At 37.3% G+C, this 27312-nt stretch overlaps 1 protein-coding gene across 1 annotated transcript in view; it reads right to left on the minus strand.

Moving 5' to 3' along the window:
• CAPZA1 (capping actin protein of muscle Z-line subunit alpha 1) overlaps window positions 1-27312 on the minus strand; it is a 47499-nt gene that overhangs the window by 15830 nt on the left and 4357 nt on the right. The window contains exons 2-3 of the mRNA XM_049710583.1: window positions 8245-8308; window positions 561-612 (exon numbers count right to left, since the gene is read on the minus strand). Of these exons, the coding sequence (XP_049566540.1) occupies window positions 561-612; window positions 8245-8308 (116 nt within the window). The remainder of the gene's footprint in view (window positions 1-560; window positions 613-8244; window positions 8309-27312) is intronic.

The following is a 27312-nucleotide window of genomic DNA, read 5'->3' on the forward strand; positions in this document are numbered from 1 at the left end:
CAGGGGCCCTAGAAAGCTAGATAGTATTTAGATTTGAAGAAGACAAGAAAACCAACCAACCAACCAACCACCAATCTAATGTTTTTGAGGACAAGGACAAAATGAAAATGATATTCTAGAAATATTAGTTAGCCTGACAGTGATAAGGAGCCAATGATTGGGTAGAATAATAATGCAATTATTCTATGGTTAACTCTATTAAGGTACGTTCTGAATATCTGCTATTTTTTTGCAATTTGAGAAACATTATCACTCCTCAATAGCAGCCTAATCTTTCTATAACTGGCAGTTATAAAAAAATTCAGCCTGAACTAAAAGAACTAAACCTGCTTTAACAGGGAAAATCTAGGCAAAAATAAAAATAAGACCATATAAAATAAACTTTAAGGAAGTAAACAACATTTTGGGGGAACATGTTTTCTCCAAGGGGAAAAAAATCGTTAAAAACCAACTGCTTTATTTTGAGGTATTTTAAACTTACTTTTCAGGTACTAGTTTACTATCAACATAGTTTACCCAATATTAGAATAACAAGTAAGTGGACTTAGAAAGATACTTACTGTGCTGCCCCTTCCCTGAGGAGATTGTCATTATTAAGTAGTAGCCGGACATCTGAGGAGGCAAACAACGTTAAAGATGTTAAAATTCAAATGTTCAGTAGAAGACAAACTTGGAGAAATTTTAGCGGATTTCTAGATTAGATTTTTAGAAAACCAGGCTTTGCAAGATTAGTCTTTGGATGTACTGCATATGTAGAAATTCTAAAAATGTACACAAACAGATGCTAATGTTCACAGATTTACACAAAATTATTTGTGGTATAATAATCCAACAATAAATTCTCAAGGAATTTCATAGCAAATGAAAAACATGGTCTACAGAAGGTTACAGTTAGGACTACTTATTTGTATCTAAAGAATCCTTTTAAAACAGATTAAGAATTGTAGGCTTTTCTGTAACATCAGACCAAGAAAGCTGGGCACAATGCAGTCAGTGGCAGTGAAATTACTGAACATATTTTTCTTTAGAGAATCTAATGTGGGGCCTACAATCTTTTTAAAAAGCTGTATGTCAAGAGTCTAGTCACTTTTCTTTTGGAAGAGGTGTGTCCTTGTTACTAAGAAACTACCAAGCATTAACTCCAAGAGAGAAGGCTGATTATAAGCCAAAGGCAACTGACTCTTAGAGCTTCTGAAAGAAGGGGCTGGCAGAGGCCAACGTGTAGCATGCCATTAAAAACCAGCCATCATGTCATAAGTAGCTTGCCAACTCAATCTAATGCTTTGGTATCAATTACTCTCATGATAATCCTATAAAGTACATTCAGTTGTCAGAAATACAACAATGTACTTCTAACTACAAAGACCACTAATTTTTGTTAAGTCAAGGATTTATCTGAGCTAATCAGCTGGATAAAGTTCAAGTCGTAGGAGTATTTCTAAAAGCTCTTTGTTGAAAATTTACATTTGGTCAATATGGAAGAGAGACTAGGCGAAGAAAGGCTGCATTTGTTTTTCTTGGTGTTACTACTCAAATATCCAAAAAAACAAGTCTATAAAGAAGAGTGTCTTGATTTACTTCTATTGTATTATTTCACTCCTTGTAAATAACATTTATATGTTCTCCTAGTTACTTTTGCTCTGCATCATTGATTTTACCAGTGGAAATTGTTCCACAATTTGTGGGGCTCTGAGCCAAGTGCAAATGAACATTACACAGTTCCTCTAACTAAGCAGGTAACCTTCTTTTTTTTAAAATTATTTTTAAAATTTTTATCAGAGGATGGTTCCTTTACAATGTTGTGTTAGCCTCCACTGCACAACAAAATGAGTCAGCCGTACACATACAGATATCCTCTCCCTTTTGGACTTCCCTCACATTTAGGTTACCACAGTACATTAGGTAGAGTTCCCTGTGCTACACAGTATGTTCCCATCAGTTGTCTATTTTATACGTAGTAACTATAATGTATATGTGTAAATCCCAGTCTCCCAATTCCTCCCTCCCCACCCCTTTCCCCCTTGGTATCCATACATTTCTTCTCTACGTCTATGCCTCTATTTCTGCTTTGCAAATAAGATCATCTATACCATTTCTCTAGATTCCACATATATGCATTAATATACAATATTTGGTTTTCTCTTCCTGACTTACTTCACTATGTATGACAGTCTCTAGATCCATCTACATCTCTACAAATGACCCAATTTTGCTCCTTTTTATGGCGAAGTAATACTCCATTGTATGTATGTACCACACCTTCTTTATCCATTCGTCTGTCGATGGGCATTTAGGTTGCTTCCATGACCTGGCTATTGTAAACAGGGCTGCAATGAACAATGGGGTGCATGTGTCCTTTTGAATTATGGTTTTCTCTGGGTATATGCCCAGTAGTGGGATTGCTGGGTCATATGGTAATTCTATTTTTAGTTTTTTAAGGAACCTCTATACTGTTCTCCATAGTAGTGGCTGTATCAATTTACATTCCCACTAACAGTGCGAGCAGGTTCCTTTTCTCCACACCCTCTCCAGCATTTGTTGTTTGTAGATTTTCTGATGATGCCTGTTCTTACTGGTGTGAGGTGATACCTCATTGTAGTTTTTTTTTTTTTTTTTGGCGGTACGCAGGCCTTTCGCTGTTGTGGCCTCTCCCGTTGCGCAGCACAAGCTCCGGATGCGCAGGCTCAGTGGCCATGGCTCACGGGCCCAGCTGCTCCGCGGCATGTGAGATCTTCCCAGACCAGGGCACGAACCTGTGTCCCCTGCATTGGCAGGTGGACTCTCAACCACTGTGCCACCAGGGGAGCCCCATTGTAGTTTTGATTTGCATTTCTCTAATAATTAGTGATGCTGAGCAGCTTTTCATGTGCTCTTTGGCCATCTGTATGTCTTCTTTGGAGATATGTCTATTTAGGTCTTCTGCCCGTTTTTTGATTGGGTTGTTTGTTTTTTTTAATATTGAGCTGTATGAGCTGTTTACATATTTTGGAGATTAATCCTTTGTCCGTTGATTTGTTTGCAAATATTTTCTCCCATTCTGAGTGATGTCTTTTTGTCTTTGTAGTTTCCTTTGCTTTGCAAAAGCTTTTAAGTTTCATTAGGTCCCATTTGTTTATTTTTGTTTTTATTTCCATTACTCTAGGAGGTGGATCAAAAAAGATCTTGCTGTGATTCATGTCAAAAAGTGTTCTTCCTAGGTTTCCTAAGAGTTTTATAGTGTCCAGTCTTACATTTAGGTCTCTAATCCATTTTGAGTTTATTTTTGTATATGGTGTTAGGGAGTGTTCTAATTTCATTCTTTTACATGTAGCTGTCCAGTTTTCCCAGCACCACTTACTAAAGAGACTGTCTTTTCTCCATTGTATATCCTTGCCTCCTCTGTCATAGATTAGTCGACCAGGTGCGTGGGTTTATCTCTGGGCTTTCTATTCTGTTTCATTGATCTATATTTCTGTTTTTGTGCCAGTACCATGTTGTCTTGATTACTGTAGCTTTGCAGTATAGTCTGAAGTCAGGGAGTCTGATTCTTCCAGCTCCATTTTTTTCCCTCAAGACTGCCTTGGCTATTCAGGGTCTTTTGTGTCTCCATACAAATTTTAAGATTTTTTGTTCTAGTTCTGTAAAAAATGCCACTGGTAATTTGATAGGGATTGCATTGAATCTGTAGATTGTTTTGGGTAGTATAGTCATTTTCACAATACGGATTCTTCCAATCCAAGAACATGGTATATCTCTCCATCTGTTTGTGTCATCTTTGATTTCTTTCATCAGTGTCTTATAGTTTTCTGAATACAGGTATTTTATCTCTTTAGGTAGGTTTATGCCTAGGTATTTTATTCTTTTTGTTGCAATGGTGAATGGGACTGTTTCCTTAATTTCTCTTTCTCATCTTTTGTTGTTAGTGTATAGGAATGCAAGAGATTTCTGTGCATTCATTTTGTATCCTGCAACTTTACCAAATTCATTGATTGGCTCTAGTAGTTTTCTGGTGGCATCTTTAGGTTTCTCTATGTATAGTATCATGTCATCTGCAAACAGTGACAGTTTTACTTCTTCTTTTCCGATTTGTATTCCTTTTATTTCTTTTTCTTCTCTGGTTGCCATGGCTAGGACTTCCAAAACTATGTTGAATAATAGTGGTGAGAGTGGATATCCTTGTCTTCTTCCTGATAGAGGAAATGCTTTCAGTTTTTCACCACTGAGAATGATGTTTGCTGTGGGTTTGTCGTATACGGACTTTATTATGTTGAGGTAGGTTCCCTCTATGCCCACTTTCTGGAGAGTTTTTATCATAAATGGGGGTTGAATTTTGTCAAAAGCTTTTTCTGTATCTATTGAAATGATCATATGGTTTTTATTCTTCAATTTGTTAATATGGTGTAACACACTGATTGATTTGCGTATATTGAAGAATCCTTGCATCCCTGGGATAAATCCCACTTGATCATGATGTATGATCTTTTTAATGTGTTGTTGGATTCTGTTTGCCAGTATTTTGTTGAGGATTTTTGCGTCTATATTCACCAGTGATATTGGTCTGTAATTTTTTTTTGTAGTATCTTTGTCTGTTTTGGCATCAGGGTGATGGTGGCCTCGTAGAATGAGTTTGGGAGTGTTCCTTCCTCTGCAATGTTTTGGAAGTTTGTGAAGGATGGGTGTTAGCTCTTCTCTAAATGTTTGATAGAATTCACCTGTGAAGCCATCTGGTCCTGGGCTTTTGTTTGTTGGAATATTTTAAATTACAGTTTCAATTTCATTACTTGTGATTGGTCTGTTCATATTTTCTATTTCTTCCTCTTTCAGTCTTGGGAGGTTATAGCTTTCTAAGAATTTATCCATTTTTTCAAGGTTGTCCATTTTATTGGCATAGAGTTGCTTGTAGTAGACCCTTAGGATGCTTTGTATTTCTGTGGTGTCTGTTGTAACTTCTTTTTATTTTTAAAATTTATTTTATTTATTGATTTTGGGGGGGGGCTGCGTTGGGTCTTCCTTGCTGTGCGTGGACTTTCTCTAGTTGCGGTGCGTGGGGTCTACTCATTGCGGTAGCTTCTCTTGTTGCGAAGCACAGGCTCTAGGTGCATGGGCTTCAGTAGTTGTGGCGCATGGGCTTCAGTAGTTGTGGCTCACGGGCTTAGTTGCTCTGCGGCATGTGGGATCTTCCTGGACCAGGGCTTGAACCCGTGTCCCCTGCATTGGCAGGCGGATTCTTAACCACTGTGCCACCAGGGAAGCCCCTGTAACTTCTTTTTCATTTCTAATTTTATTGATTTGAGTCCTCTCCCTCTTTTTCTTGATGAGTCTGGCTAATGTTTAATCAATTTTGTTTATCTTCTCAGAGAACCAGCTTTTAGTTTTACTCATCTTTGCTATTGTTTTCTTTGTTTCTATTTCATTTATTTCTGATCTGATCTTTATGATTTCTTTCCTTCTACTAACTTTGGGCTTTGTTTCTTCTTCTTTCTCTCGTTCCTTTAGGTGTAAGGTTAGATTGTTTATTTGAGATTTTTCTTGTTTGTTGAGGTAGGCTTGTATTGCTATCAACTTCCCTCTTAGAACTGCTTTTGCTGTATCCCATAGGTTTTGGATCGTTGTGTTTTCGTTGTAATTTGTCTCTAGTTATTTTTTGATTTCCTCTTTGAGTTCTTCAGTAATCTCTTGGTTATTTAGTAACGTATTGTTTAGCCTCCATGTGTTTGTGTTTTTTATGTTTTTTTCCCTGTAATTGATTTCTAATCTCATATCGTTGTGGTTGGGAAAGATGCTGGATATGATTTCAATTTTCTTAAATTTACCAAGGCTTGATTTGTGACCCAAGATGTGATCAGTCCTGGAGAACGTTCCGTGTGCACTGGAGAGGAGAGTGTAATCTGCTGTTTTTGGATGGAATGTCCTATAAATATCAATTAAATCTGTCTGGTCTATTGTGTCATTTAAAGCTTCTGTTTCCTTATTAATTTTGTCTGGATGATCTGTCCATTGGTGTAAGTGAGGTGTTAAAGTCCCCCACTGTTACTGTGTTACTGTCAATTTCCTCTTTTATAGCTGTTAGCATTTGCCTTAGGTATTGAGGTGCTCCTATGTTGGGTGTATATATATTTATAATTGTTATATCTTCTTCTCAGATTGATCCCTTGATCATTACGTAGTGTCCTTCCTTGTCTCTTGTAACATTCTTTATTTTAAAGTCTATTTTATCTGATATGAGTATTGCTACTCCAGCTTTCTTTTGATTTCCATTTGCATGGAGTATCTTTTTCCATCCCCTCACTTTGTCTGTATGTGTCCCTAGGTCTGAAGTGGGTCTCTTGTAGACAGCATATATATAGGTCTTGTTTTTGTATCCATTCAGCGAGCCTGTGTCTTTTGGCTGGAGCATTTAATCCGTTCACGTTTAAAGTAATTACCAATATGTATGTTCCTATTACCATTTTCTTTATTGTTATGGATTTGTTTTTGTAGGTCCTTTTCTTCTCTTGTGTTTCCCACTTAGAGAAGTTGATTTAGCATTTGTTGTAGAGTTGGTTTAGTGGTGCTGAATTCTCTTAGCTTTTGCTTGTCTATAAAGCTTTTGATTTCTCCGTCAAATGTGAATGAGATCCTTGCTGGGCAGATTAATCTTGGTTGTAAGTTCTTCCTTTTCATCTCTTTAAATATATCATGCCACTCCCTTCTGGCTTGTAGAGTCTGTGCTGAGAAATCAGCTGTTAACCTTATGGGAGTTCCCTTGTATGCTATTTTTTGTTTTTCCCTTGTTGCTTTCAATAATTTTTGTCTTTAATTTTTATCAATTTGATTACTATGTGTCTTGGCATGTTTCTCCTTGGGTTTATCCTGCCTGGAAATCTCTGCACTTCTTGGACTTGGGTGGCTATTTCCTTTCCCATGTTAGGGAAGTTTTCGACTATAATCTCTTCAAATATATTGTCAGGTCCTTTCTCTCTCTCTTCTCCTTCTGGGATCCCTATAATGCAAATGTTGTTGCGTTTAATGCTGTCCCGGAGGTGTCTTAGGCTGTCTTCATTTCTTTTCATTCTTTTTTCTGTTCTGCAGCAGTGAATTTCACCATTCTGTCTTCAGGTCACTTATCCGTTCTTCTGCCTCAGTTATTCTGCTATTGATTCCTTCTAGTGTAGTTTTCATTTCAGTTATTGTATTGTTCGTCTCTGTTTGTTTGTTCTTTAATTCTTCTAGGTCTTTGTTAAACATTTCTTGCATCTTCTTGATCCTTGTCCCCATTCTTTTTCCGAGGTCCTGGATCATCTTCACTATCATTATTCTAAATTCTTTTTCTGTAAGATTGCCTATCTCCACTTTATTTAGTTGTTTTTCTGGGGTTTTATCTTGTTCCCTCATCTGGTACGAAGTCCTCTGCCCTTTCATTTTGTCTGTGTTTCTGTGAATGTGGTTTTCCTTCCACAGGCTTCCTTCCACAGAATTGTAGTCTATACATTCTATTATATGATATTTTAAGCAGGTAACCTTCTAATGTAAAACTAGAATTTCAAAATAAATGTTTGCTAAAATGAACCAAGATGCACAAAGATTATGATTTTACTTAAGGGGAACTTTAAGATGAAATTTATAACTTAAAATAGGATTATGATGATTGATATTAACACGTTATAATGCCTCATTTACATTTTTCATTCTGTAAGTTGTGTTAACATAGTAAATAGAATGGAAGATTGTAAATATATAGGAATAGTGGTTCCCAAATTGGCTGTGACTCAGAATCACCTGGAGAACTTGATAAAACAGATTGCCCATTCTACCCCAGATCTAACGAATGAGAATCTTAAGAGGATAACATTGGAATCTGTATATTTAACAAGCTTCCCAGATACAGTCAGTTCAGCCCCAGTGGCTCTAGAAAATGTCCTATGCTATGGCACTTCCTGAGTAAAAGCACTGAAGAGATTTAAGCTATATTTTATAATGATATAAAACAATTAAACATTGTTTCTACATTTATCAGTATTAAATTACTTTAAATCTTTTCTCACATAAGATAGGTACCCTAATGTATGGGTTAAGAGCATGCTTTTGACTCAGACCTGGGTTTGAATCCTTGCTCTGATACTTACCAGCTGGGTGATATGGGCTAAATTATTTTAACCTTTTTGAATTTTGATTTCCTTAGCTATATCTATAATGTTATAAGGATTAAAAGAGACAGCAAACTCAATAAGTGCTCGTATGTGATTAAGGAGGGTTTAAAATAACTAAGTACGAATCTTTACTCACCGTTGAACACTTCGTTAAATTCCCCTGGGGGTGCGTGAGTGATGAATTTAGCAGCTATGCGTACCTAAACAGAAATACAATTTTTAGTAAAAGAATTATGAAGAGTAGCATATAAGAGGGGAAGGAGAAGAGTAGCATATAAGAGAGGAAGGAATTAACAGATAACAAAATTTTTATCACATCCCTTGAAATATAATTTCCTGTTTAAACCTTACAAACGTTTAGGAGCCTTCAGATATTCTTTTCACAAAACATCTCAAAGTGTTTATTATCAATACAGATTTGTTCTAATTTGGGGATACACATGCTGCTTTAATTTTGAATTTTTCTTTTTAAAAAGCTAAATGATCAATTTTTGGTCAAAATATACTGCAGTCGGGGGCTTCCCTGGTGGCGCAGTGGTTGAGCGTCTGCCTGCAGATGCTAGGGACACGGGTTCGTGCCCCAGTCCGGGAGGATCCCACATGCCGCAGAGCGGCTGGGCCCGTGAGCCATGGCTGCTGAGCCTGCGCGTCCGGAGCCTGTGCTCCGCAACGGGAGGGGCCGCAGCGGTGAAAGGCCCTTGTACCGCAAAAAAAAAAAAAAAAAAAAAAAAAAAAAATACTGCAGTCACAAAAAGAGAAAGCTATGATCCTATTTCATTTATGAACACGAGCAAAACTAAATAAAATATTAGCTAATTGGTATTATGCCAATTTGTGTTTATGCTGTTTATCCCAATGCAAGAATGATTCAATACTGATAAATCAATGTAACTTACAAATTAAAAGCAAAACCTTGTGATCATGCTGGAAAAAAGACAAAATTCAACACCCATCCAAATATCATAAAACAATAACAAAACTACTAGTTTTTAGTATAATAAACTTCCTTAACTTTATAAAGCGTTATCTACTAAAATTTTACGGCTTATTCAATAAAGATGAAACATGAGCAGTGTCACTAATTTTAAAAGCAAGACAAATATGACTCCTGTCACCTAAACTATTCAGCACTGTACTAAAGGTCCTAAAAATGCCATGGAAAATATTTCTTTTGTTATTCATTCTGATTCCCTCCCCTGCCCACTACTGTCAATCTGTTTCTGGGCCTCTGATTAGAGATGGATGCTGAAATGTTATTATCTAACCTGCATAACTAATTTTTTCTCCTGTTTTACCTTTTTTGTCATTTTATGCCTTGTGTAGGGAGAATTCCTCAGCTCCATTTTTCAACTCACTAACATGCTCTTCAGCTGTGCCCATTTTGTTTTCAGATAATTATTTTAACTGTTCTATTTTTAATTTCCAAGACTTTTTTTATTTCTTGTGTGTGCAATAATCTCTTCAGTCTCCTTGCGGTTATTAACTATACTTATTTTAAAGTCTTCTTTTATTGACTGCTTCTTAAGAATTTAGATATACTGTTTGTTGAGTTTGGTGCCTCTCTTTCATGGTACTGGTTTTCCACAAATGTTTGTTGCTCCTCTTTGAATTCAATTTAGTTTGCCTGTTCTGTTTACTTGAAGCATGTCTCCTTGATTGTAGGGGAGGGAAAGAGTAGACTTGCTGCCGAGAATGTGTGAGCAGATTACCTTCTGAGTGAGCCTCCTAAGGCCACAGGCTCCCTGGGGCACTGCCCTGCCTCTCTGCTCCCAGTGCTCATTCTCATTGCTATATTCTGAGGACAAATACTATTCGTCTGCAGCTTAGCCCAAATGGGAATGAAAGGAGGAGCCAAGTGGTCCAGTAAGTTTAGAGAACAATTCCCCAACTAATCCACTCCAAGACTGTTCTGAGTTCTTCCCTTCTTGCTCCTTAAATAGATATCCTCCCATGACACTACTTAAACTATTACTAATTTATTTCTCTTCCCATTCCACTTTTTCCTACTTTTTCATTTTAAAAGTTTTGGCATAAAAGGTAAGGTAAAACCATGTACTCAGTCTGCCATACAAATCAGTCTCTCATCTCTCATCAAGTAAAATATGAAATACAAAGAATATACAAACCTATATTGAAGGAAAAAAACAATTTGGAATATCATTTAGCTATATCTGTATCTCTACATATGTAATAATGATGTTAGCAATGTTAACATGACTGACCTCAAATGGGTCTCTCAGTATAATTCTAACACACTATGAGAGAAAGGACACTGAAAATTCTGATGTGATGAGTATAAAGATGATCAACTCACTGATGAGGGGCAAAGAGGAACATGGTATATCTGACAATAAACTGAGCTCTACTTTCCAGATAGGCATCCTCTGTTGACTTCTTCCATTTCCTTCAAACAACTTTAAGTTCTTATTGACCCAGTCAAATTAAGGTTATCATCAAAGTCAAACCATTCTTAAGGGGGAAAAAAAAAAGACTTTTAAGAATCTTTGGAAAATAAAGCTGGGATTGAGAAGAGAATTAGAAAAAGATAGAAATACTTTACAACTTTAGAATCCCTAGGTTTATATGGAAGATCTTATGTGACTTTGCTCTGATTCTAAAAAGAGTAAAAGAAAAGCTGCTCCATAGCCAAACTTACCTTTTCAGTCAAGAAAGGCCTACCGATTCATGGAACAAGGCAGAATGGAAACCTGGATTCTAATTACTGGCTCTGTTGGTCCAGTAACTAACTAGATTTGTGATTCTGGAAACATTGCTAACCTTTTTTGGTTCTGAGTTTCCTCATAATAATCCTACTCCTAAAAGAGATTAGGAGATCTGCAAAATTTCTTTGAGCTATAAAATTCTGTATGACTTCTTAAGACTTAGAAGACAAAACTTTTATGTGGACCATCGGGAAGCAAGTATGAGGAATCTATATCACAAACACCTTAGGATATTCTTATGCACATACAGTTTGAGAACCCTAATGTGACAGGGTAATTGTCACTAATATATTATTTTTCTGGGATGAAAACTGGTGGAGATTAAGAGGAAATATTCCATAAAGCTCTTAAATTAACTGAGCAACAAAAATAAAAAGAGGGGTTCTAATTAGGAAGAAATGCTGCTCAACTCATGAGAATTATATTACACAGGACTAATAGTTCCAATATGGATTTCCAACTGTGTATATCTGCTCTGGCATGTACACTTAATCATATTACTGTACTTGTCAACTGTTGGTGTCAATCACTTATTTAAGAAATTAGCAAACCTATTTTGAATAGCAAACCTATTTGTTTAGTCTATTTGTGGCAAGTCTGTTGAGCAGCTATGGTCTATCCCACTTTCTGTCAAGGTGCATGTCCCATAATCCTTACATAATTATGAAACTCCCCTCGGTCAAGCAAAATTAAGTGTGTGTAATTCAAAAATATATTCATATACTACCCCAAAAGCAATTTCCCTTAAAAGAAAAAAGCCACAGCCATATTTTACATACTACTTATTAACGTTTGAATGCATAAAAGTTACCAAATTGAAAGTTCAAGTTACTAATATTTATGAAACTATCCACAAATTTTCAAAAGTTATAAAATCTGATGGAATTTCCATAATTGAAAAACAGTCATTTGGATAATGGATGAAATGACTCTGCATGTAAAAAAGTAGCAGTTTGGGCTTCCCTGGTGGCGCAGTGGTTGAGAGTCCGCCTGCCGATGCAGGGGACACGGGTTCGTGCCCCGGTCTGGGAAGATCCCACATGCCGCGGAGTGGCTGGGTCTGTGAGCCATGGACGCTGAGACTGTGCGTCCGGAGCCTGTGCTCCGCAACGGGAGAGGCCACAACAGTGAGAGGCCCGCATACCGCAAAAAAAAAAAAAAAAGTAGCAGTTCATCCATTCAGCAAACATTTACTGAGCAGCTAGGAAGAGAAGAGTCAGTAAATAAAGATTAAATACTGAATAAGACATTGTCACTATTCTCAAAGGATCTGTCACCTAGATAGTAATATAGAAAACATTAAAAGGCACAATGAGGCACAAAGGAAGGTGCAATCAACTCTACATTATGTATATAAGGAGGGGTTGGGGTGACCTTCAAAGGCAGTGATGTTTGAGCTGGATTGGAGGATGAATAGATACCAAGGACAGCATTCCCCGTGGAGGGAACAATATGTACAAACTAAGACAACACAGCATAACAAACTGAATGGAGATACTTAAAAGATCTGCATAATGTAAAACAATGCTACTTTTTCTACTGATTCTTTCTGCATTTTCAAAAAAAAGGTTTTTTTTAAAAAACACTAACCATTTATGTTAATATGCAATAAATTTGTCATTATATTAAAATGAATTGTTTTAAAAATCTGTAAGTTTTAATATCTAATATAATACATACAAGCCACATAAATAAAAACTCAATTTCTTGGAATTCCCTGGCAGTCCAGTGGTTAGGACTCCGTGCTTCCACTGCAGGGGGCACGGGTTCAATCCCTGGTCAGGGAACTAAGATCTCACATGCCACATGGTGCAGCCAAAAAAAAAGAAAACAAAAAAGCTAACCAACCAACCAACAAAAACCAAAACTCAATTTCTATGAAAAAACTAAGTAGAAAAGATAAATGCACCTCTATATTCATTGAAGCATTATTTACAATAGCCAGGATATGGAAGTAACCTAGATGAATGGATAATGATGTGATGTGGTGTGTGTGTGTGTACACATATATATGCAATGGAATATTAGCCATAAAAAAGAACGAAAACTTGCCATTTGCAACAACATGAATGGACCTAGAGGGTATTATGCTAAGTGAAATAAGTCAGACAAAGAAAGACAAATACTATATAATTTCACTCATATGTGGAACCTAAAAAACAACTCAGAAAGAGTAACAGATACAGAGAACAAACAGGTGGTTGTCAGAAGGGAGGGGGTGGGGGGAGGAAAGAAATAGGTGAGGGAGATTAAGAGGTACAATTTCCAGTTGCAAAATAAATGAGTGACTGGTATGAAATGTACAGTGTGGGGAATATAATCAATAACTATTAAGGGTTATAGTTCATGCACAATCTTTATATGGTGACATACCATAACTAGATTTATTGTGGTAATCATTTTGAAATGTACAGAAATGTCAAACCACTACACTGTATAACACGAACTAACATAGTGTTGTAGGTTAATTATACTTCAAAAACAAACTCATAGAAAAAGAATTCAGATTTGTGGTTACCAGAGACGGGTGGGGAAAGAGGGTCAAAAGGTACAAACTTCCAGTTATAAGATAAATAAGTACTAGGGATGTAATGTACAAAATGATAAATATAGTTAACACTGCTGTATTTTATATATGAAAGCTGTTGAGAGAGTAGGTCCTAAGAGTTCTCACCGTAAGCAAACTTTTTTTTTCAACTATTTATTTACTTTTGTATCTATGAGATGATGGATGTTCACTAAACTTACCATGATAATCATTTCATGATGTATGTAAGTCAAATCATATGCTGTACACCTTAAACTCATAGTGCTGTATGTCAATAAAACTGGGGGAAAAAACAACCAGATTTCTAAGAGTGTAAATGGGTCCTGAAAGCGAAAGAGTTTGAGAAGTGTTCTATCTGTTAACATGGGTTGATATTTATCATGCTGTTGAGTGAAAAGGGCTGCAAAATGATGTATTCCTGTTTTTTTTTAAGTATATATATTTACATATATGTATAGCTACTAACTTTTAACTGGGACTACCTCTGATAGTAGTATTACAAGATACTTTTCATCTATTTTTTGGCTTATCTCTATGTTCAAAAAGTTGTACAAGGAATATAAATTATTTGTATGAAAAAATTTTTTTAAAAGCAGAAAAGGGGCATGCCAACATTCCCCATACAATAAATAATTTTTAGAAAATTATCTGAGAATATCAAGAACCAGAGAAATGTCCAATTAAAGAAACCAAAACATCTAGATTTTAAATGAAAGTGGGGAGATTTGAAGATATATACACTTGGCAAGGGTGAAGTTCTAAATGAGCAGTTAAAAGAAATGTAGTTATCATTAGATGCCAACATGGGGTCCTAAAACACTGTCATGGTTGGACTTCCCTGGTGGCACAGTGGTTAAGAATCCGCCTGCCAATGCAGGGGACACAGGTTCGATCCCTGGTCCAGGAAGATCCCACATGCTGTGGAGCAACTAAGCCCCTGCACCATGACTACCAAGCCCACATGCCGCAACTACTGAAGCCCGTGCACCTAAAGCCCGTGCTCTGCAACAAGAGAAGCTGCTGCAGGGAGAAGCCCGCGCATGGCGACAAAGATCCAACACAGCCAGAAATAAAAACAAACCAAAAAAACACTGTCATGGTCAACAGTCCCCATGTTACCTTCTGAGAGTTAGTAAAAAAGATGGATTACAGTCGACCCTCTGTATTTATGGGTTCTGCATCCAAGGATTGAAGATATTCAGAGGAAAAAAAAATTCCATAAAGTTCCAAAAGTCAAAACTTGAATCTGCCATACACCAGCAACTATTTACATAGCATTTACATTGTATTAGGCATTACAAGTAATCTAGAGATGATTTAAAATATATGGCAGGGGCTTCCCTGGTGGCGCAGTGGTTGAGAGTCCGCCTGACGATGCAGGGGACACGGGTTCGTGCCCCGGTCCGGGAAGATCCCACATGTCACGGAGCGGCTGGGCCCGTGAGCCATGGCCGCTGAGCCTGCGTGTCCGGAGCCTGTGCTCTGCAATGGGAGAGGCCACAACAGTGAGAGGCCCGCGTACCACAAAAAAAAAAAAAGAAAAAGAAAAAAATATATATGGCAGGATGTGCGTAAGTTATACGCAAATACTGGACCATTTTATGTAAGGGACTTGAGCATCCTCAGATTTTGACATCTTCGGGGGTCCCTGAACCAATCCCCCTCCATGGGATGACCATACTTAGTATTAGATAAACATCTGACAGTCTTTGAAGACAGGCTTTGAAGTGTTAAGTTGATTTGTCACTATAATAATACCATAAAAATACATTGAAGGAATACCTGTAATAGAAATTGTAATGATATATTTATATAATCACTTTAAAATCTAAAGTGTGCTCCATGGTCTTTTACAATTTGGTTCACCGTCTCATTCTCCTACTGTTTAGCTCCTAGACCTATAGCTACACTCCCACCTCAGGGCTACTGCAATTTTTATTCCTTTTGCCAGAAATGCTCTTCTATCAGAGAGTTCACTTCCCTCTTCATCCAAGTCTCTGTTCAAATATCACCTACTAAAGCACCCTTCTCTGACTTCCATAAATTAGCTACTGTACCCTCCACACCCTTCATAATTCTTGCCCCTTACCTGCTTTAAATTTCTTCAAGGAACTTGCCACCACTGAACATATACTTATTTTTACTGCTCAACACCTCCAAAAGAATTCCAAGAGCACAGAGCAGGGGTCTGCAAACTGCTAAAGTAAAGGGCCAGACAGTAAATATTTTACGGCTGTGTGGGCCACATGATCTCTGTCCCAACTGTAAACTAATGAGCATAATTGTGTTCCAGTAAGACTTTGTTTTTTAACTGAGGTACAATTGACAAATAAAGTTATAAGATACTTAAAGTGTACGATGTGATGATTTTGATATACATACACTTATACAGTGTGAAAGGATTACCCTGAGTTAATTAACACATTAGACACTGCAATTTGTATTTCATGTAATTTTCACATCATGAAATATTCTTCTTTTGATCTTTTTTCTAACCATTCAAAATACATTAGCTGTTAGGCCATATAAAAACAGGCAGTGGACCAGATCTGCCAACTCCTAGCATATAGCATAAGAACTTGTTATGTTTGTTCATTGCTGTATACCTAGGACTGAGACCTGGCACAAGCTAGGAATGTAAATGAATGAATACTATTTTATTGTTTACAAAACTCTTTCATAACCTCTCTTTTGATCTTAAAACAGCTTGTTAAAAATAAGCAGGGAAGAGACTATTATCCCTACTGTAAATGAAGGAACAGGTTCAGAAGTGCCTTGTCCAAGGTCACATACGTACAAAGGGGTGGCACTGAACTAGACAATCATCTGTACTATGCAGTACTAATAGGTATTAAAATTCAGGAGGATTATCTATAGTGTGGTCTGATGCATTTGGCCTAGCCCTTTTACAATTTTGTTTTTAAACCTGGAATTGAGACAAAGCTTTCCTTGTGAAAGCTGCAGTTGTCACAAAGTTGGGAGGGGTAAATCAAATGATAAATAATAACTTTAAAAGTCAAAATTTTATCATCCAGCTTCAAAACTGGGTCAAAACTAACAAGATGAAATTTAACAGAGGTAAACAAAATCACTGGCACAAGCAAAAGGGGAAAGAGAAATGGCTAAGCAGCTAGTGACTGCAAAAATATTTTTGCTGCAATACAAATGAGGGATGACACAGTAACAGTAATTTAGTCAATCATTCTCAAGATTGGGATGGGGAAAGAAAGGTGACAGCAGGTATATCCCATGGAGGGGAGGCATGTAGCCCCCCTCCTAATTGAGAATCACTGATATGGATGTTTTAGTTGAACAAAAACTTCACTCTGCTTAAAAAAAAAAGTCCCTATTTCATAAAGTAACAGGTTCATTGTACATAGCATTCATATGATAGTGTCTGCGGTAAATGGTATATAACTCCATATATATTTTAAAGGGGGAGTAACTCAAGCCTCATACACAATTCTACCCCTTCATATATTTAAATATTCCAAAAATGTTAATTTCATGGAATGCACTGTATTATGTTTCTAACCTAAATAGGGGCAATTTAAAGTCTGTAAGTATCAATGAAAGATAAGTTTTCTTAGATTTCAGTTTCTTCCCATTTTTCTTATCCTCTTACCTCTCCAAAAAGGAAAATAAAGTAAAATACTCAATTCTTACAGTATTCAAAATTTCATTTTTATATTACTAATATCTGTACTTAAGTTTAAAAATGAAACTGAGAAAGTAATATATCCCATTGTTCCCTAGAAACTGCTTAATTTTGTAATTTTGTTAATTTTAGCAAGAAATTTTAGAAAATGTAGTCGAAAAATAAATTTACAAAATTTTTATAAAACTCAAATCTTTTTTTTTTTGGTCATGCAGCTGCGCCACGCAGCTTGTGGGATCTTAGTTCCCTGACCAGGGATTGAACCCAGGCCCTAGGCAATGAAAGCACCGAATCCTAACCGCTGGACCTCCGGGGAATTCCTTTAAATAATCTTTTAATAACAGACCCCACACATTTCAACATTACATCTATTCATAACTACCTTTTAAAATAGTTTCCTTAACAAAAGAATTTGAAGTTGAATATTTAACAACTGCAGCTCTTTGTGAATTCTTGGTAGATAATTCCAGACAGGCAAGGAAGAAATCTTTCACTAGATAATATCCATATTCCAATTATCAGCAAGGCCCAGGTCAGTTTATACTGCCTAAATTTTGTATACTTCATGAGCCAAATCTCTGCCAGCAAGGTATCTATGAAAATCTTTATCTCCCTCATTAGTGTATTAAAGACTTCACTTCTGGGCCTTTACTCACACTGTCCTTGAGTTTGTGCCTCTCTCATCTTTGCCTGTCTAAATCACTCCTATTTTCCAAGGTTGGGGAATCTGTTTCTTTCAAAGATATATTCCCCATTACTTAAAGTCTCAAGACTCCTCTGTTACTTCTACCATACTTTGAACATTTATCATAGCACCTAAAATATAACTGCTGTTGACAATTAGTTCTATAGGTACCATTCTGTTCCCAAAGACTTAAGTTTTCTTTGGGCAAACTGCCTTGCTTTCTTTTTCTATCCTATACAGGGTCTAGCAAAGTAAACGGCACATAGGCAATTAGTAAATGTTTACAAAATCCCTTTTGAATAAGATGACACTAAGGAAGTGTGCTTAGCTTTTAAGATTATTATGAGGTTCTATGGCAAAATGGAAAGATAAAGACTCTGGAGTTGGACAGACCTGGATTTGAATTTCAGTCTCTTAATCTCTTTGAATCACAGCCTCTCCCTAAAGTGGGATAGTATCTACTTCTTAGAATTGCTGTGAAGGTTAAGTAAGATAATATATGTCAAGTCTTTGGCAAAATATTTAAAATATAATATGGAGGCTCAGTAAATGTCAGTTATTATTAAGCGGTCACAGCAAGATAATTGCTGCTTTAAATTATTAAACTGAACAAAGCCTTCAAATTATTGAGAAAATAATTCCTCTCTTCCAGAAGTTCTTTGGGTCCTAGTCACCTAATATTCTCCATCATTACAATCTTCATCAACTATAAATATCAACAACTTCTTTTTGACCAAAAAAAGTTTTTCAAAGTGACTCTACTCTGCTTCCCTTTATTTTTTTTATTTTTTAAATATTTATTTATTTTGGCTGTGCCAGGTCTCAGCTGTGGCATGCGGGATCTTTAGTTGCCATGCAGACTTCTTAGTTGCAGCATGCACGCAGGGTCTAGCTCCTGACCGGGGATCGAACCTGGGCTCCCTGCATTGGGAGTGTAGAATCTTACCCAATGGACCACCAGGTAAGTCCCTCTGCTTCCCTTTAAATTGATAATACATCTTTTCAAAGTTTACTTATGTTTTCAACTAGGCTATACTTCAAAAAAATAGTTGTAAATTGTGCTTTCATAAATATTTATTTTACTTTTTTTTATTCTACATCATTCCAGAAGTATTCAAGGATAAGCAGTTGCATTCCTCCCCCAGAAAGAGATAATACCTTATTCTTATCCTGGTAAGAAAGTTCTATTTGCATGGAATTCAATGTTATTTCTTAAGACAGTTTTTCCTATTTGAAGATATTTAGGATGTTACTGCTGTTATTATTATTATTATGTATTTTAAGACTATTTTTTCTAAGAGCAGTTTTAGGTTCACAACAACATTGAGAGGAACATACAGAAATTTCCCATTTACTCTGTCCCCCCATGTGCACAGTCTCCATTATTAAAATCCCCACCAGAGCGGTACATTTGTTACAAATGATGAACTTACACTGACACATCTTTATCACCCAAAGCCCGTAACTTACATTAGAGTTCACTCTTTGTGGTGCACACTCTATGGATTTGGACAAATGTATGACATGTATCCACCATTACAGTACCATACAGAGTATTTTCACTGCCCTAAAAAACCTCTGTGCTTTGCCCATTCATCTCACTCTCCCCCTAGGATGCTATTTGTTTGTTTTAAAATACATCTTGCCTTAATGTAGTTCATTTTTTTGGTCTGCTTCTAAGGCTTTCAGTATATCAACAATAAACTGCCTGGGGCAATAATTTAATAGATGGTTCCAAGCTGCTGACATGCATGTATTTCAGTATCAAACTAGCTCTAGAATTCCAGTTTCAGTGCCTTTATCAAACAAAATCCCTGCTGGCAGAGAGTTCCCAGAGGCTAGTGAGAATTTAATTTGGGCTATAATTTCAGAAAAAAATACATTTTCAGTGATCTCCAAGGCCATATGGAATAAAAGGTTTCACTTAATAAACTTACTGTTAGCTATGTTTTTTTAAATTCCAAATAAGCTAAATATTATTTTCCCAGTTTAGACCTGGAGATATTATAAAGATTCAGAATGCAATTAGGGGACTTCCCTGGCAGTCCAGTGATTAAGACTCTGCACTCTCACTGCCAAGGGCCAGGGTTCAATCCCTGGTCAGGGAAACTAAGTTCTTGCAAGCCGTGTGGCGTGGCCAAAAAAATAAATAAAATTTTAGATGTATATATTGATAGTTTATTTTGATTTATCATTATCAGTAAGGCCTAAGGTTTAAAAAGCATAGATATGTCTAAATTAGAATCAACATTATAAAAAAGATGGCGACACTTCCAAATAATTTGTTTTATGTATACTCTTTTAAAAGCCATTTCAAGTATTTCTCAGAAACTGTTCTATTAGTAACCACTTATAAGTTTTGTCAGATATAGACAAACAGGTAGTGAAGGCAGGCAAGTTTAAGTAGAGCAATTTCATTTTTAAAAAATCTACCAATGCTAAGGAAAACAGCTTGAAGATTTATTAAAGTAATAATATAACACACATGGAGTGCCAAAGACTTTCTCCTTGTCCAAACTTTAGTTAGGCTTCTCTGAGCCCTCTTCTCAGTTAGGTCTTTTATCTTGGCCCCATCCTGTCTATGGCCTGCCTAGCCCAGTCTTAGCAAGAATCCTGCTCTCAGTTTAAAGAGAATTCCCCCACTCTTGATATCTGATCAAGTTCCTTGTCCCCAACTTTTGATGTATAAGTCCTCGATCTTCTGTTAGCAAGAATCCTTCTACCCCTGATGTCTCCTGTTAGTAATTTTCCACCTACTGACCCGCTCACTTGTTTGTTGGCTATTCATGCCCAGCAGTCTTTGCTTATTTAGACCTGAACTCAATCTCTCTCCCCTAATACAAAAGTATTGAATAAAGTCTTCTTATCATTTTAACAAGTGTCAGATTAATCTTCTTTAACAGTAGTCAGCATTGTATTTTACGGTGTATAACAGTATATAAAAACAACATACTTAACCATAAAATTTACATTTAAGAACCAAAAAATAGCTATTTTGTTTTTTAGTTATCTTTCCCAACCATTCCCTTTTAATTTACAACTTCTCTATGCACCGAGTTAGAAGGAAATCATTCCTCAGTCCTCACTCTGGACTATCCTAATATAATACATCCAAAATGTAGGTAAAAAGATTTCCAAGTATATATCTTTAGTGTTTAGAAGTTCAAAGTGACAAAGCCTTAAGTCAAAAAAAAGAAGTACTGGCTCAATCTCAGTAAAGATAAAAAAGCTGTCTGATCTTAAATGCAAAACAGCATTGATATACATATGAAAGGAGGGAAAGGACCCTATTTGGCTTAATTAGAGGATTTACCTAAATGTCTAGATCAAGAACTGAGGAAATATAAAAGTCTGAGATATAGTGTTCTAATGGGTTAGAAAAAAGGACTAAAGTGAGTGAAAAGATCACAAAAGCGACTCGTTAAAATATACATTCTCACCCCCAATCCTAGGAGAGTGGGCAGATGGGTAAAAAGTTCCAAGGGGCCAGATACAATGAGTATTGTTTTGGAAATAATCAGGACCAAATTAAGAAATCAGGGGAAAATCCACCCAAACGCCTTGAGATTCACATGCCAGAAAGCAATGATGCAAATGCCAAGTCCAAACAGGCAGAGTTCAGCAGTGAGGGCCCATGCTGGCTTGGAAACAGATGCAGTGGGAAGAAGCATTTTGCTTTTAAGATCTGGTGCATATCTGGCACGTTATGGTATTTCTAACTTAAAGGTATATCTTTTTACCAAATTTACTTTTTTTTCCCAAAATCATTGGAAGTCAGATCTGGTTTCACATGCAGCTTTAGCACTTAATTACTTGGGTCTTAGTTTCTTCATCTGTGAGTATAATACCTGCTCATATATCTAGCACTACTTTAAGAATCCAATGAGGTAACATGAGACGGACTTAGACATAGTAGATACTTAACTTTCTTTCCCTAAGCAAATGCCTAGATGTTATTGAATCTTTGTGTTTACCAATTTGTTCATTCACTCAAAACAAAACAAACTATACTTTATCGGGTCCCAGGCACTGAGGTGAGCTGAGTACTAAAGATAAAGACAAAAAGGAGAATGGCAGGGACTTCCCTGGTAGTCCAGTGGGTAAGACCCTGAGCTCCCAATGCAGGGGGCCTGGGTCCGATCCCTGGTCGGGGGACTAGATCCCGCATGCCGCAACTAAGACCCGGCGCGGCCAAAAAAAATAAAATAAAATAAAAAAGGAGAATGGCAAAAGAAGTAAGCCAACAAATTCCCTTTTGCCTTAAGCCTTGGTTCTGAAGAAGCTATACAATTAGAACCACCTGGGGAGCCTTAAAATTACTGATGTCTGGGTTCCACCCACAGAGCTTCTGATGTAATAGACCTGGGGTACAGCTTGGGCACCAGAATTTTTAAAAGCTTCCTAGGGTGATTCTCATGTGCTGTCAAGGTTGAAAGCCACTACCTTAAGCTAATACTAAGTGCAAATCTTCACAGTGGATACAAATAACATAAGACAAGCATACAGTCAGCATCCTGGCTTTTCAAATCTTTGTATACTTTACCACTATTAGCAAAACAACTTATACAAACAATAGCTCTCAGTAAAGATGTGTCAATCATTTAAAAATAACTAATTCAAAGCACCAAAACTGCCAAATGAGTATTATAGACAATATACAACATGGAACTTTTAGGAAGGAGATGGATATGGGTTGGGCTGGTTAAAGACAACTACAGGGAAGGGGATCTAAGCTGGGCTCTACAAAGTGTTTTAAATAGTAGGGGGGGTGGGAGAAAGAGGGAGGGCATTACAAATAAGGGAACTGGTAAGAATAAAAAAAGGTAGGGAAAAAACAGTGTTTTGTAAGCTGACCAGTTTGGCAGAAACAGATTTATTTGGAGATAATAAAAGCGAAAGGAAGAGTAAAATGAGTCAGATGGCAGTAGTTACGCTAACAACAATTCTGGTTTTATTCTGAAGGTAATGGAGAACTGCCAAAGCCTTCTGTGTGGGAAGTTCTATTAACAAAAATTAATCTGGAAGTACTGGAGTCCTCAATATTGCTTCGCAAAACTTGGAAATTAGTCTGCCCTCTAAGAGTTAGTTAACTATGAAATTAAGAATACTATCCAACATATATACACTACCAAACGTAAAATAGACAGCTAGTGGGAAGCAGCCGCATAGCACAGGGAGATGAGCTCGGTGCTTTGTGACCACCTAGAGGGGTGGGATAGGGAGGGTGGGAGGGAAGGAGACGCAAGAGGGAAGAGATATGGGAACATATGTATATGTATAACTGATTCACTTTGTTATGAAGCAGAAACTAACACACCATTGTAAAGCAATTATACTCCAATAAAGATGTTAAAAAAAAAAATACTATCCAAGCAAGATTCATTCACTCATTCATTCAACAAATATCTGAAGGCCTACTATGAAGGCACTGTTTTAGGCAATGATGATTCAACAGTATATGGTCCTTACAGAGCTTACATCATAGTGGGTAGAGAGACAATAGATAAGATTTTTTAAATATTTATTTTATTTATGATCATTTATTTTTGGCTGCATTGGGTCTTTGTTGCTGTGCATGGGCTTTCTCTAATTGTGGCGAGCGGGGGCTACACGGGCTTCTTATTGTGGTGGCTTCTCGTGTTGCAGAGCACGGGCTCTAGGCGCACAGGCTTCAGTAGTTGTGGCATGTGGGCTCAGCAGTTGTGGCTTGCAGGTTCTAGAGAGCAGGCTCAGTAGCTGTGATGCATGGGCTTAGTTACTCCGCGGCATGTGGGATCTTCCCGGACCAGGGCTCGAACCCGTGTCCCCTGCATTGGCAGGTGGATTCTTAACAACTGTGCCACCAGGGAAGCCCAACAATAGATGAGATTAAACAACTAAACTACATGGTATGCTAGCTAGTGATAAATGCTAAGGAGTAATAATAAAGCAGGGAAAGAGGATATAAAATGGTAGATTGGAACTGGACAGGATGATCACAGAGGGCTTCACTGAGAAGGTAATTTCTGATTAAATATCTGAAGGAAGTGAGGGATATAGAAGGAAGAGAACTCCAAAGGACAGATCAAATGCAAAGACCCATTAAGTGAGGATGTGTGGCTAGAGAGGACCAGGGGAGAATAGGTAGGCGATAAGGTCAGAGACATAAGTGGTAAAGAGGTAAATCCCAGATCATGTAGGGACTTGTAGTCAGAGTAAAAACTTTTATTCTGAAAAAGATGGGAAGCCACTGGAGGATTCTGAGCAGAGGAGTGACATATTCTGACTTACATTTTTTAACCAGATCACTCTGGGTGTTTCATTGAGGACACACTGCCTATGGAGAGACAAAAGCAGAAGCAGGGAGACCAGAGAGGCCAGTGCAATAATCTACATGAGAAATCATGGTGGCTTCTTCCAGAGTGGTTGAAATAGGGGTATGATGAGAAACAGCCAAGTTCTAGGTATGTTTTGAAGGCACAGCCTATAGGATTTGCTAATAGACAGTATGTGTATTGTGAGAGAAGCAGGAATCAAAGATGACACTAAACTTTTTGGCCTGAGCAACTAAAGAATGAAGGTGCCATTAACTAAGAGGGTAAAGACTGCAGGAGAAACTGCAATATGCAAAATTTTGATATATAATGACTTCCTTCCAGCCTTGTAAAATTTGTCTAGAGAAAGAAAGTCCACTGCTGTTAAAAGTTAGAATGTGCACTACGCAAAGATCTGACTTGGTCTTGGTGTTGGATATATATCCCTACTATGGAGGAAAACACCATTGAAATGTTAGACTGTATAGTTAACATCTCTGGTTCTGACTCCATGCTTAAACTGAGAAAATTATAATTTGATTTCCTATGTATCTGATCTACTTGAAAAAAGGAATCTAAGCCCTCCTGTATTTATTAAATTAGTTGCTATCCTCCTTTTAAACACTAGTTTCATCAACCTAGCTAATATGAATTTGTCCCTTACTATCCTGATGAATCAAGCTTCTGAACTTAACAGGCAGAGGATTATGATATGAATGGTCGTTCTCAAGTTGCACAATAATTATTGGGAAGCTTATTAAAAATAGATTCCTGAGCACTGGTCCCCCCAAATTCTGATTCAGCTGGTCTAGGAAAGAACCCAGAAATCTTGCTTTTGAAAGAAACACATAAGCAATTCTGCTGTAGGCAATAATGTTCTGAGGTTCTTAAGAAGACAAACAGTGCTCTTCTGAAGTCATGTTTCTCAATACCTTCAGTTTATAACACATTTTAAATACTAGAATTCTTAGTGGCATATTTGTAGAAGCTCAAAAGAGCACTATGCAAATTTGGTAGTAATTTTTTCCCCCTCGCTGCGGGATCTTAGTTCCTGGACCAGGGATTGAACACTGGCCCATGGCAGTGAAAGTGCAGAGTCCTAATCACTGGACCGCCAGGGCATCCCCCAAATTTGGTAGTAATTATAATGCAGTCATGACCAGAAAATATCAATATTTCAGTGTCTATACAAGCATCCACATCACTATACCATTAAACTTGACTGCAGTTTAGGATTATGTCATTATTTCAGTAGAATTGTTTGCTATCTCAATTCACTACCTACTAACTACTCAAAGGAATCAAAGTGGGTAAAGGCACAGGTCTGGAAGTAGATTACCAGCAGACTGCATCTGCTCTACTATTACTAGTTCTGGACACTTGGTTATATATTTTTTAACCTGAAATGTGCCTCAGTTTACTCAACTTAAAATGGAGTAAGCAGCCTATGGGGATATTTTGAGATGAATACATTTTAATGCATAAAGTATCTAGCACATTATAAGCACTTAAATGTAACCTAGATGCAAAACAAAGAATTCACAAGGCAAAGTTCTCTCATGTTCCAATAAACCCACCACCTTTCTTTAGTGCAGCCTGGTATCATGCTGTCTTCCTGTTTATACATTATATATATCACAACATACATGTCAAATGATCCACTCAACTGAACATTCCATCTCCAGAGACACTGCCCTAACAATATACATGTGCAGTTATAGCAAAGATAAATTTTACATGATGCTCAAAATTTAGTAGTATGAAGATGGTAAATCAGTGAAAATATAGAAAGAAAAGGGGAGGCTGGAGGCAAAGAGAACAATTAAGAATGTTGTTAAAAATAATCCAAGCATAAGAAAAGGTCCTGTATGAAGAAAATGGTAATAGGAATGTGGACAGGTTAGACATATTGTTCAATGAAAAGTATACCTACCTATTTGAAAATAATAAAATAGAAATAAATACATAAAATAAAATAGAAAAGAAGCTGGTAACATTGGCTGCTGCTCAAGGGAACTGGGTGGCTGGAAAATAGGTGGGAGGGGACTTTTTACTCATGTCCTTTCCTACCATTTTAAGCATGTGATTATAGTTCCTATATACTCAAAATAATTTTTTAAAAAAGACTAATGCAAATGGAGGAAGAGAACCTAATGATAGGAAGAAGAATTTACAGGACTGAAATACTAATTGAACATGAGAGGAGAGGTTAAGGATGAAAAAAGATGATGGCAGTGTTCCGACCCTATGTGACTAAAAGAGAATAATGGTGGGATGAGCAGAAATGCAGAGGTTGGCAGGAGGTTCTGATAAAGGGAGAAGGGAAAATAATAGTAAGTACATATTAAAATTATCACCTAGTTCAGAAATCCGTAAGTAGTCAAACTGTCTATCAAAAATTATCACGACTGGGCTTCCCTGGTGGCGCAGTGGTTGAGAGTCCGCCTGCTGATGCAGGGGACACGGGTTCATGCCCCGGTCCGGGAGGATCCCACATGCCACGGAGCGGCTAGGCCCGTGAGCCATGGCCGCTGAGCCTGAGCGTCTGGAGCCTGTGCTCCGCAACGGGAGAGGCCACAACAGTGAGAGGCCCGCGTACTGGGGGAAAAAAAAAAAAAAATTATCACGACTAGTTTCCCCTATCCAGGGTTTTTATTTTCAGGAGCTGATCCATAAAAGGACTTTAACTTTTTAATTTTTTTCAAAAAGATGAAGGAGTTTTCTGGAGACAGAAAAGAACAATGACACCTGATCCTACAGTGTGTGTTTTTCTGAGCTCTAAAGGAGAGAACTTATAGAAGATGAAGGAAATACTTTTATTAGGGGTTTTTCAAGGTTCAAAGTATACATAGTCGGCCCTCTGTATCCACGGATGCTGAAACAGAAGGCTGACTGTACTACAACGTTTTATATAAGGGACTTGAGCATCCGCGGATTTTGGTATGGGGGGGCGTGGGTCCTGGAACCACTACCCCACAGATACCTAGGGACAACAGTATACATACTGATTTTGATACGCAATAAGGCTTCGGAACTTTATGGAATTTATTAGGAAAATGCTCCCAGGGGATCAAATGTTCTTAGCAGTGCCATGACAGAGCACCAGTAACGGCAGTAGATGCTCAGGCACAATGAATGCTGGAAGAGGCACCCAGAGTGTGGACACATTCTTGAACACAAGAAATACCTACAGATTACCAGAAATAATTGGGGAGGGAGAATGAGGGAGCATGAGCTGGGGAAATATAAGAATGAATGAACCTGTGATTAATTGGTCTCTTTCATACCAATAGCTTG

This window comes from Orcinus orca, chromosome 1, assembly GCF_937001465.1.
Source record: "Orcinus orca chromosome 1, mOrcOrc1.1, whole genome shotgun sequence".
NCBI lineage: Eukaryota > Metazoa > Chordata > Mammalia > Artiodactyla > Delphinidae > Orcinus > Orcinus orca.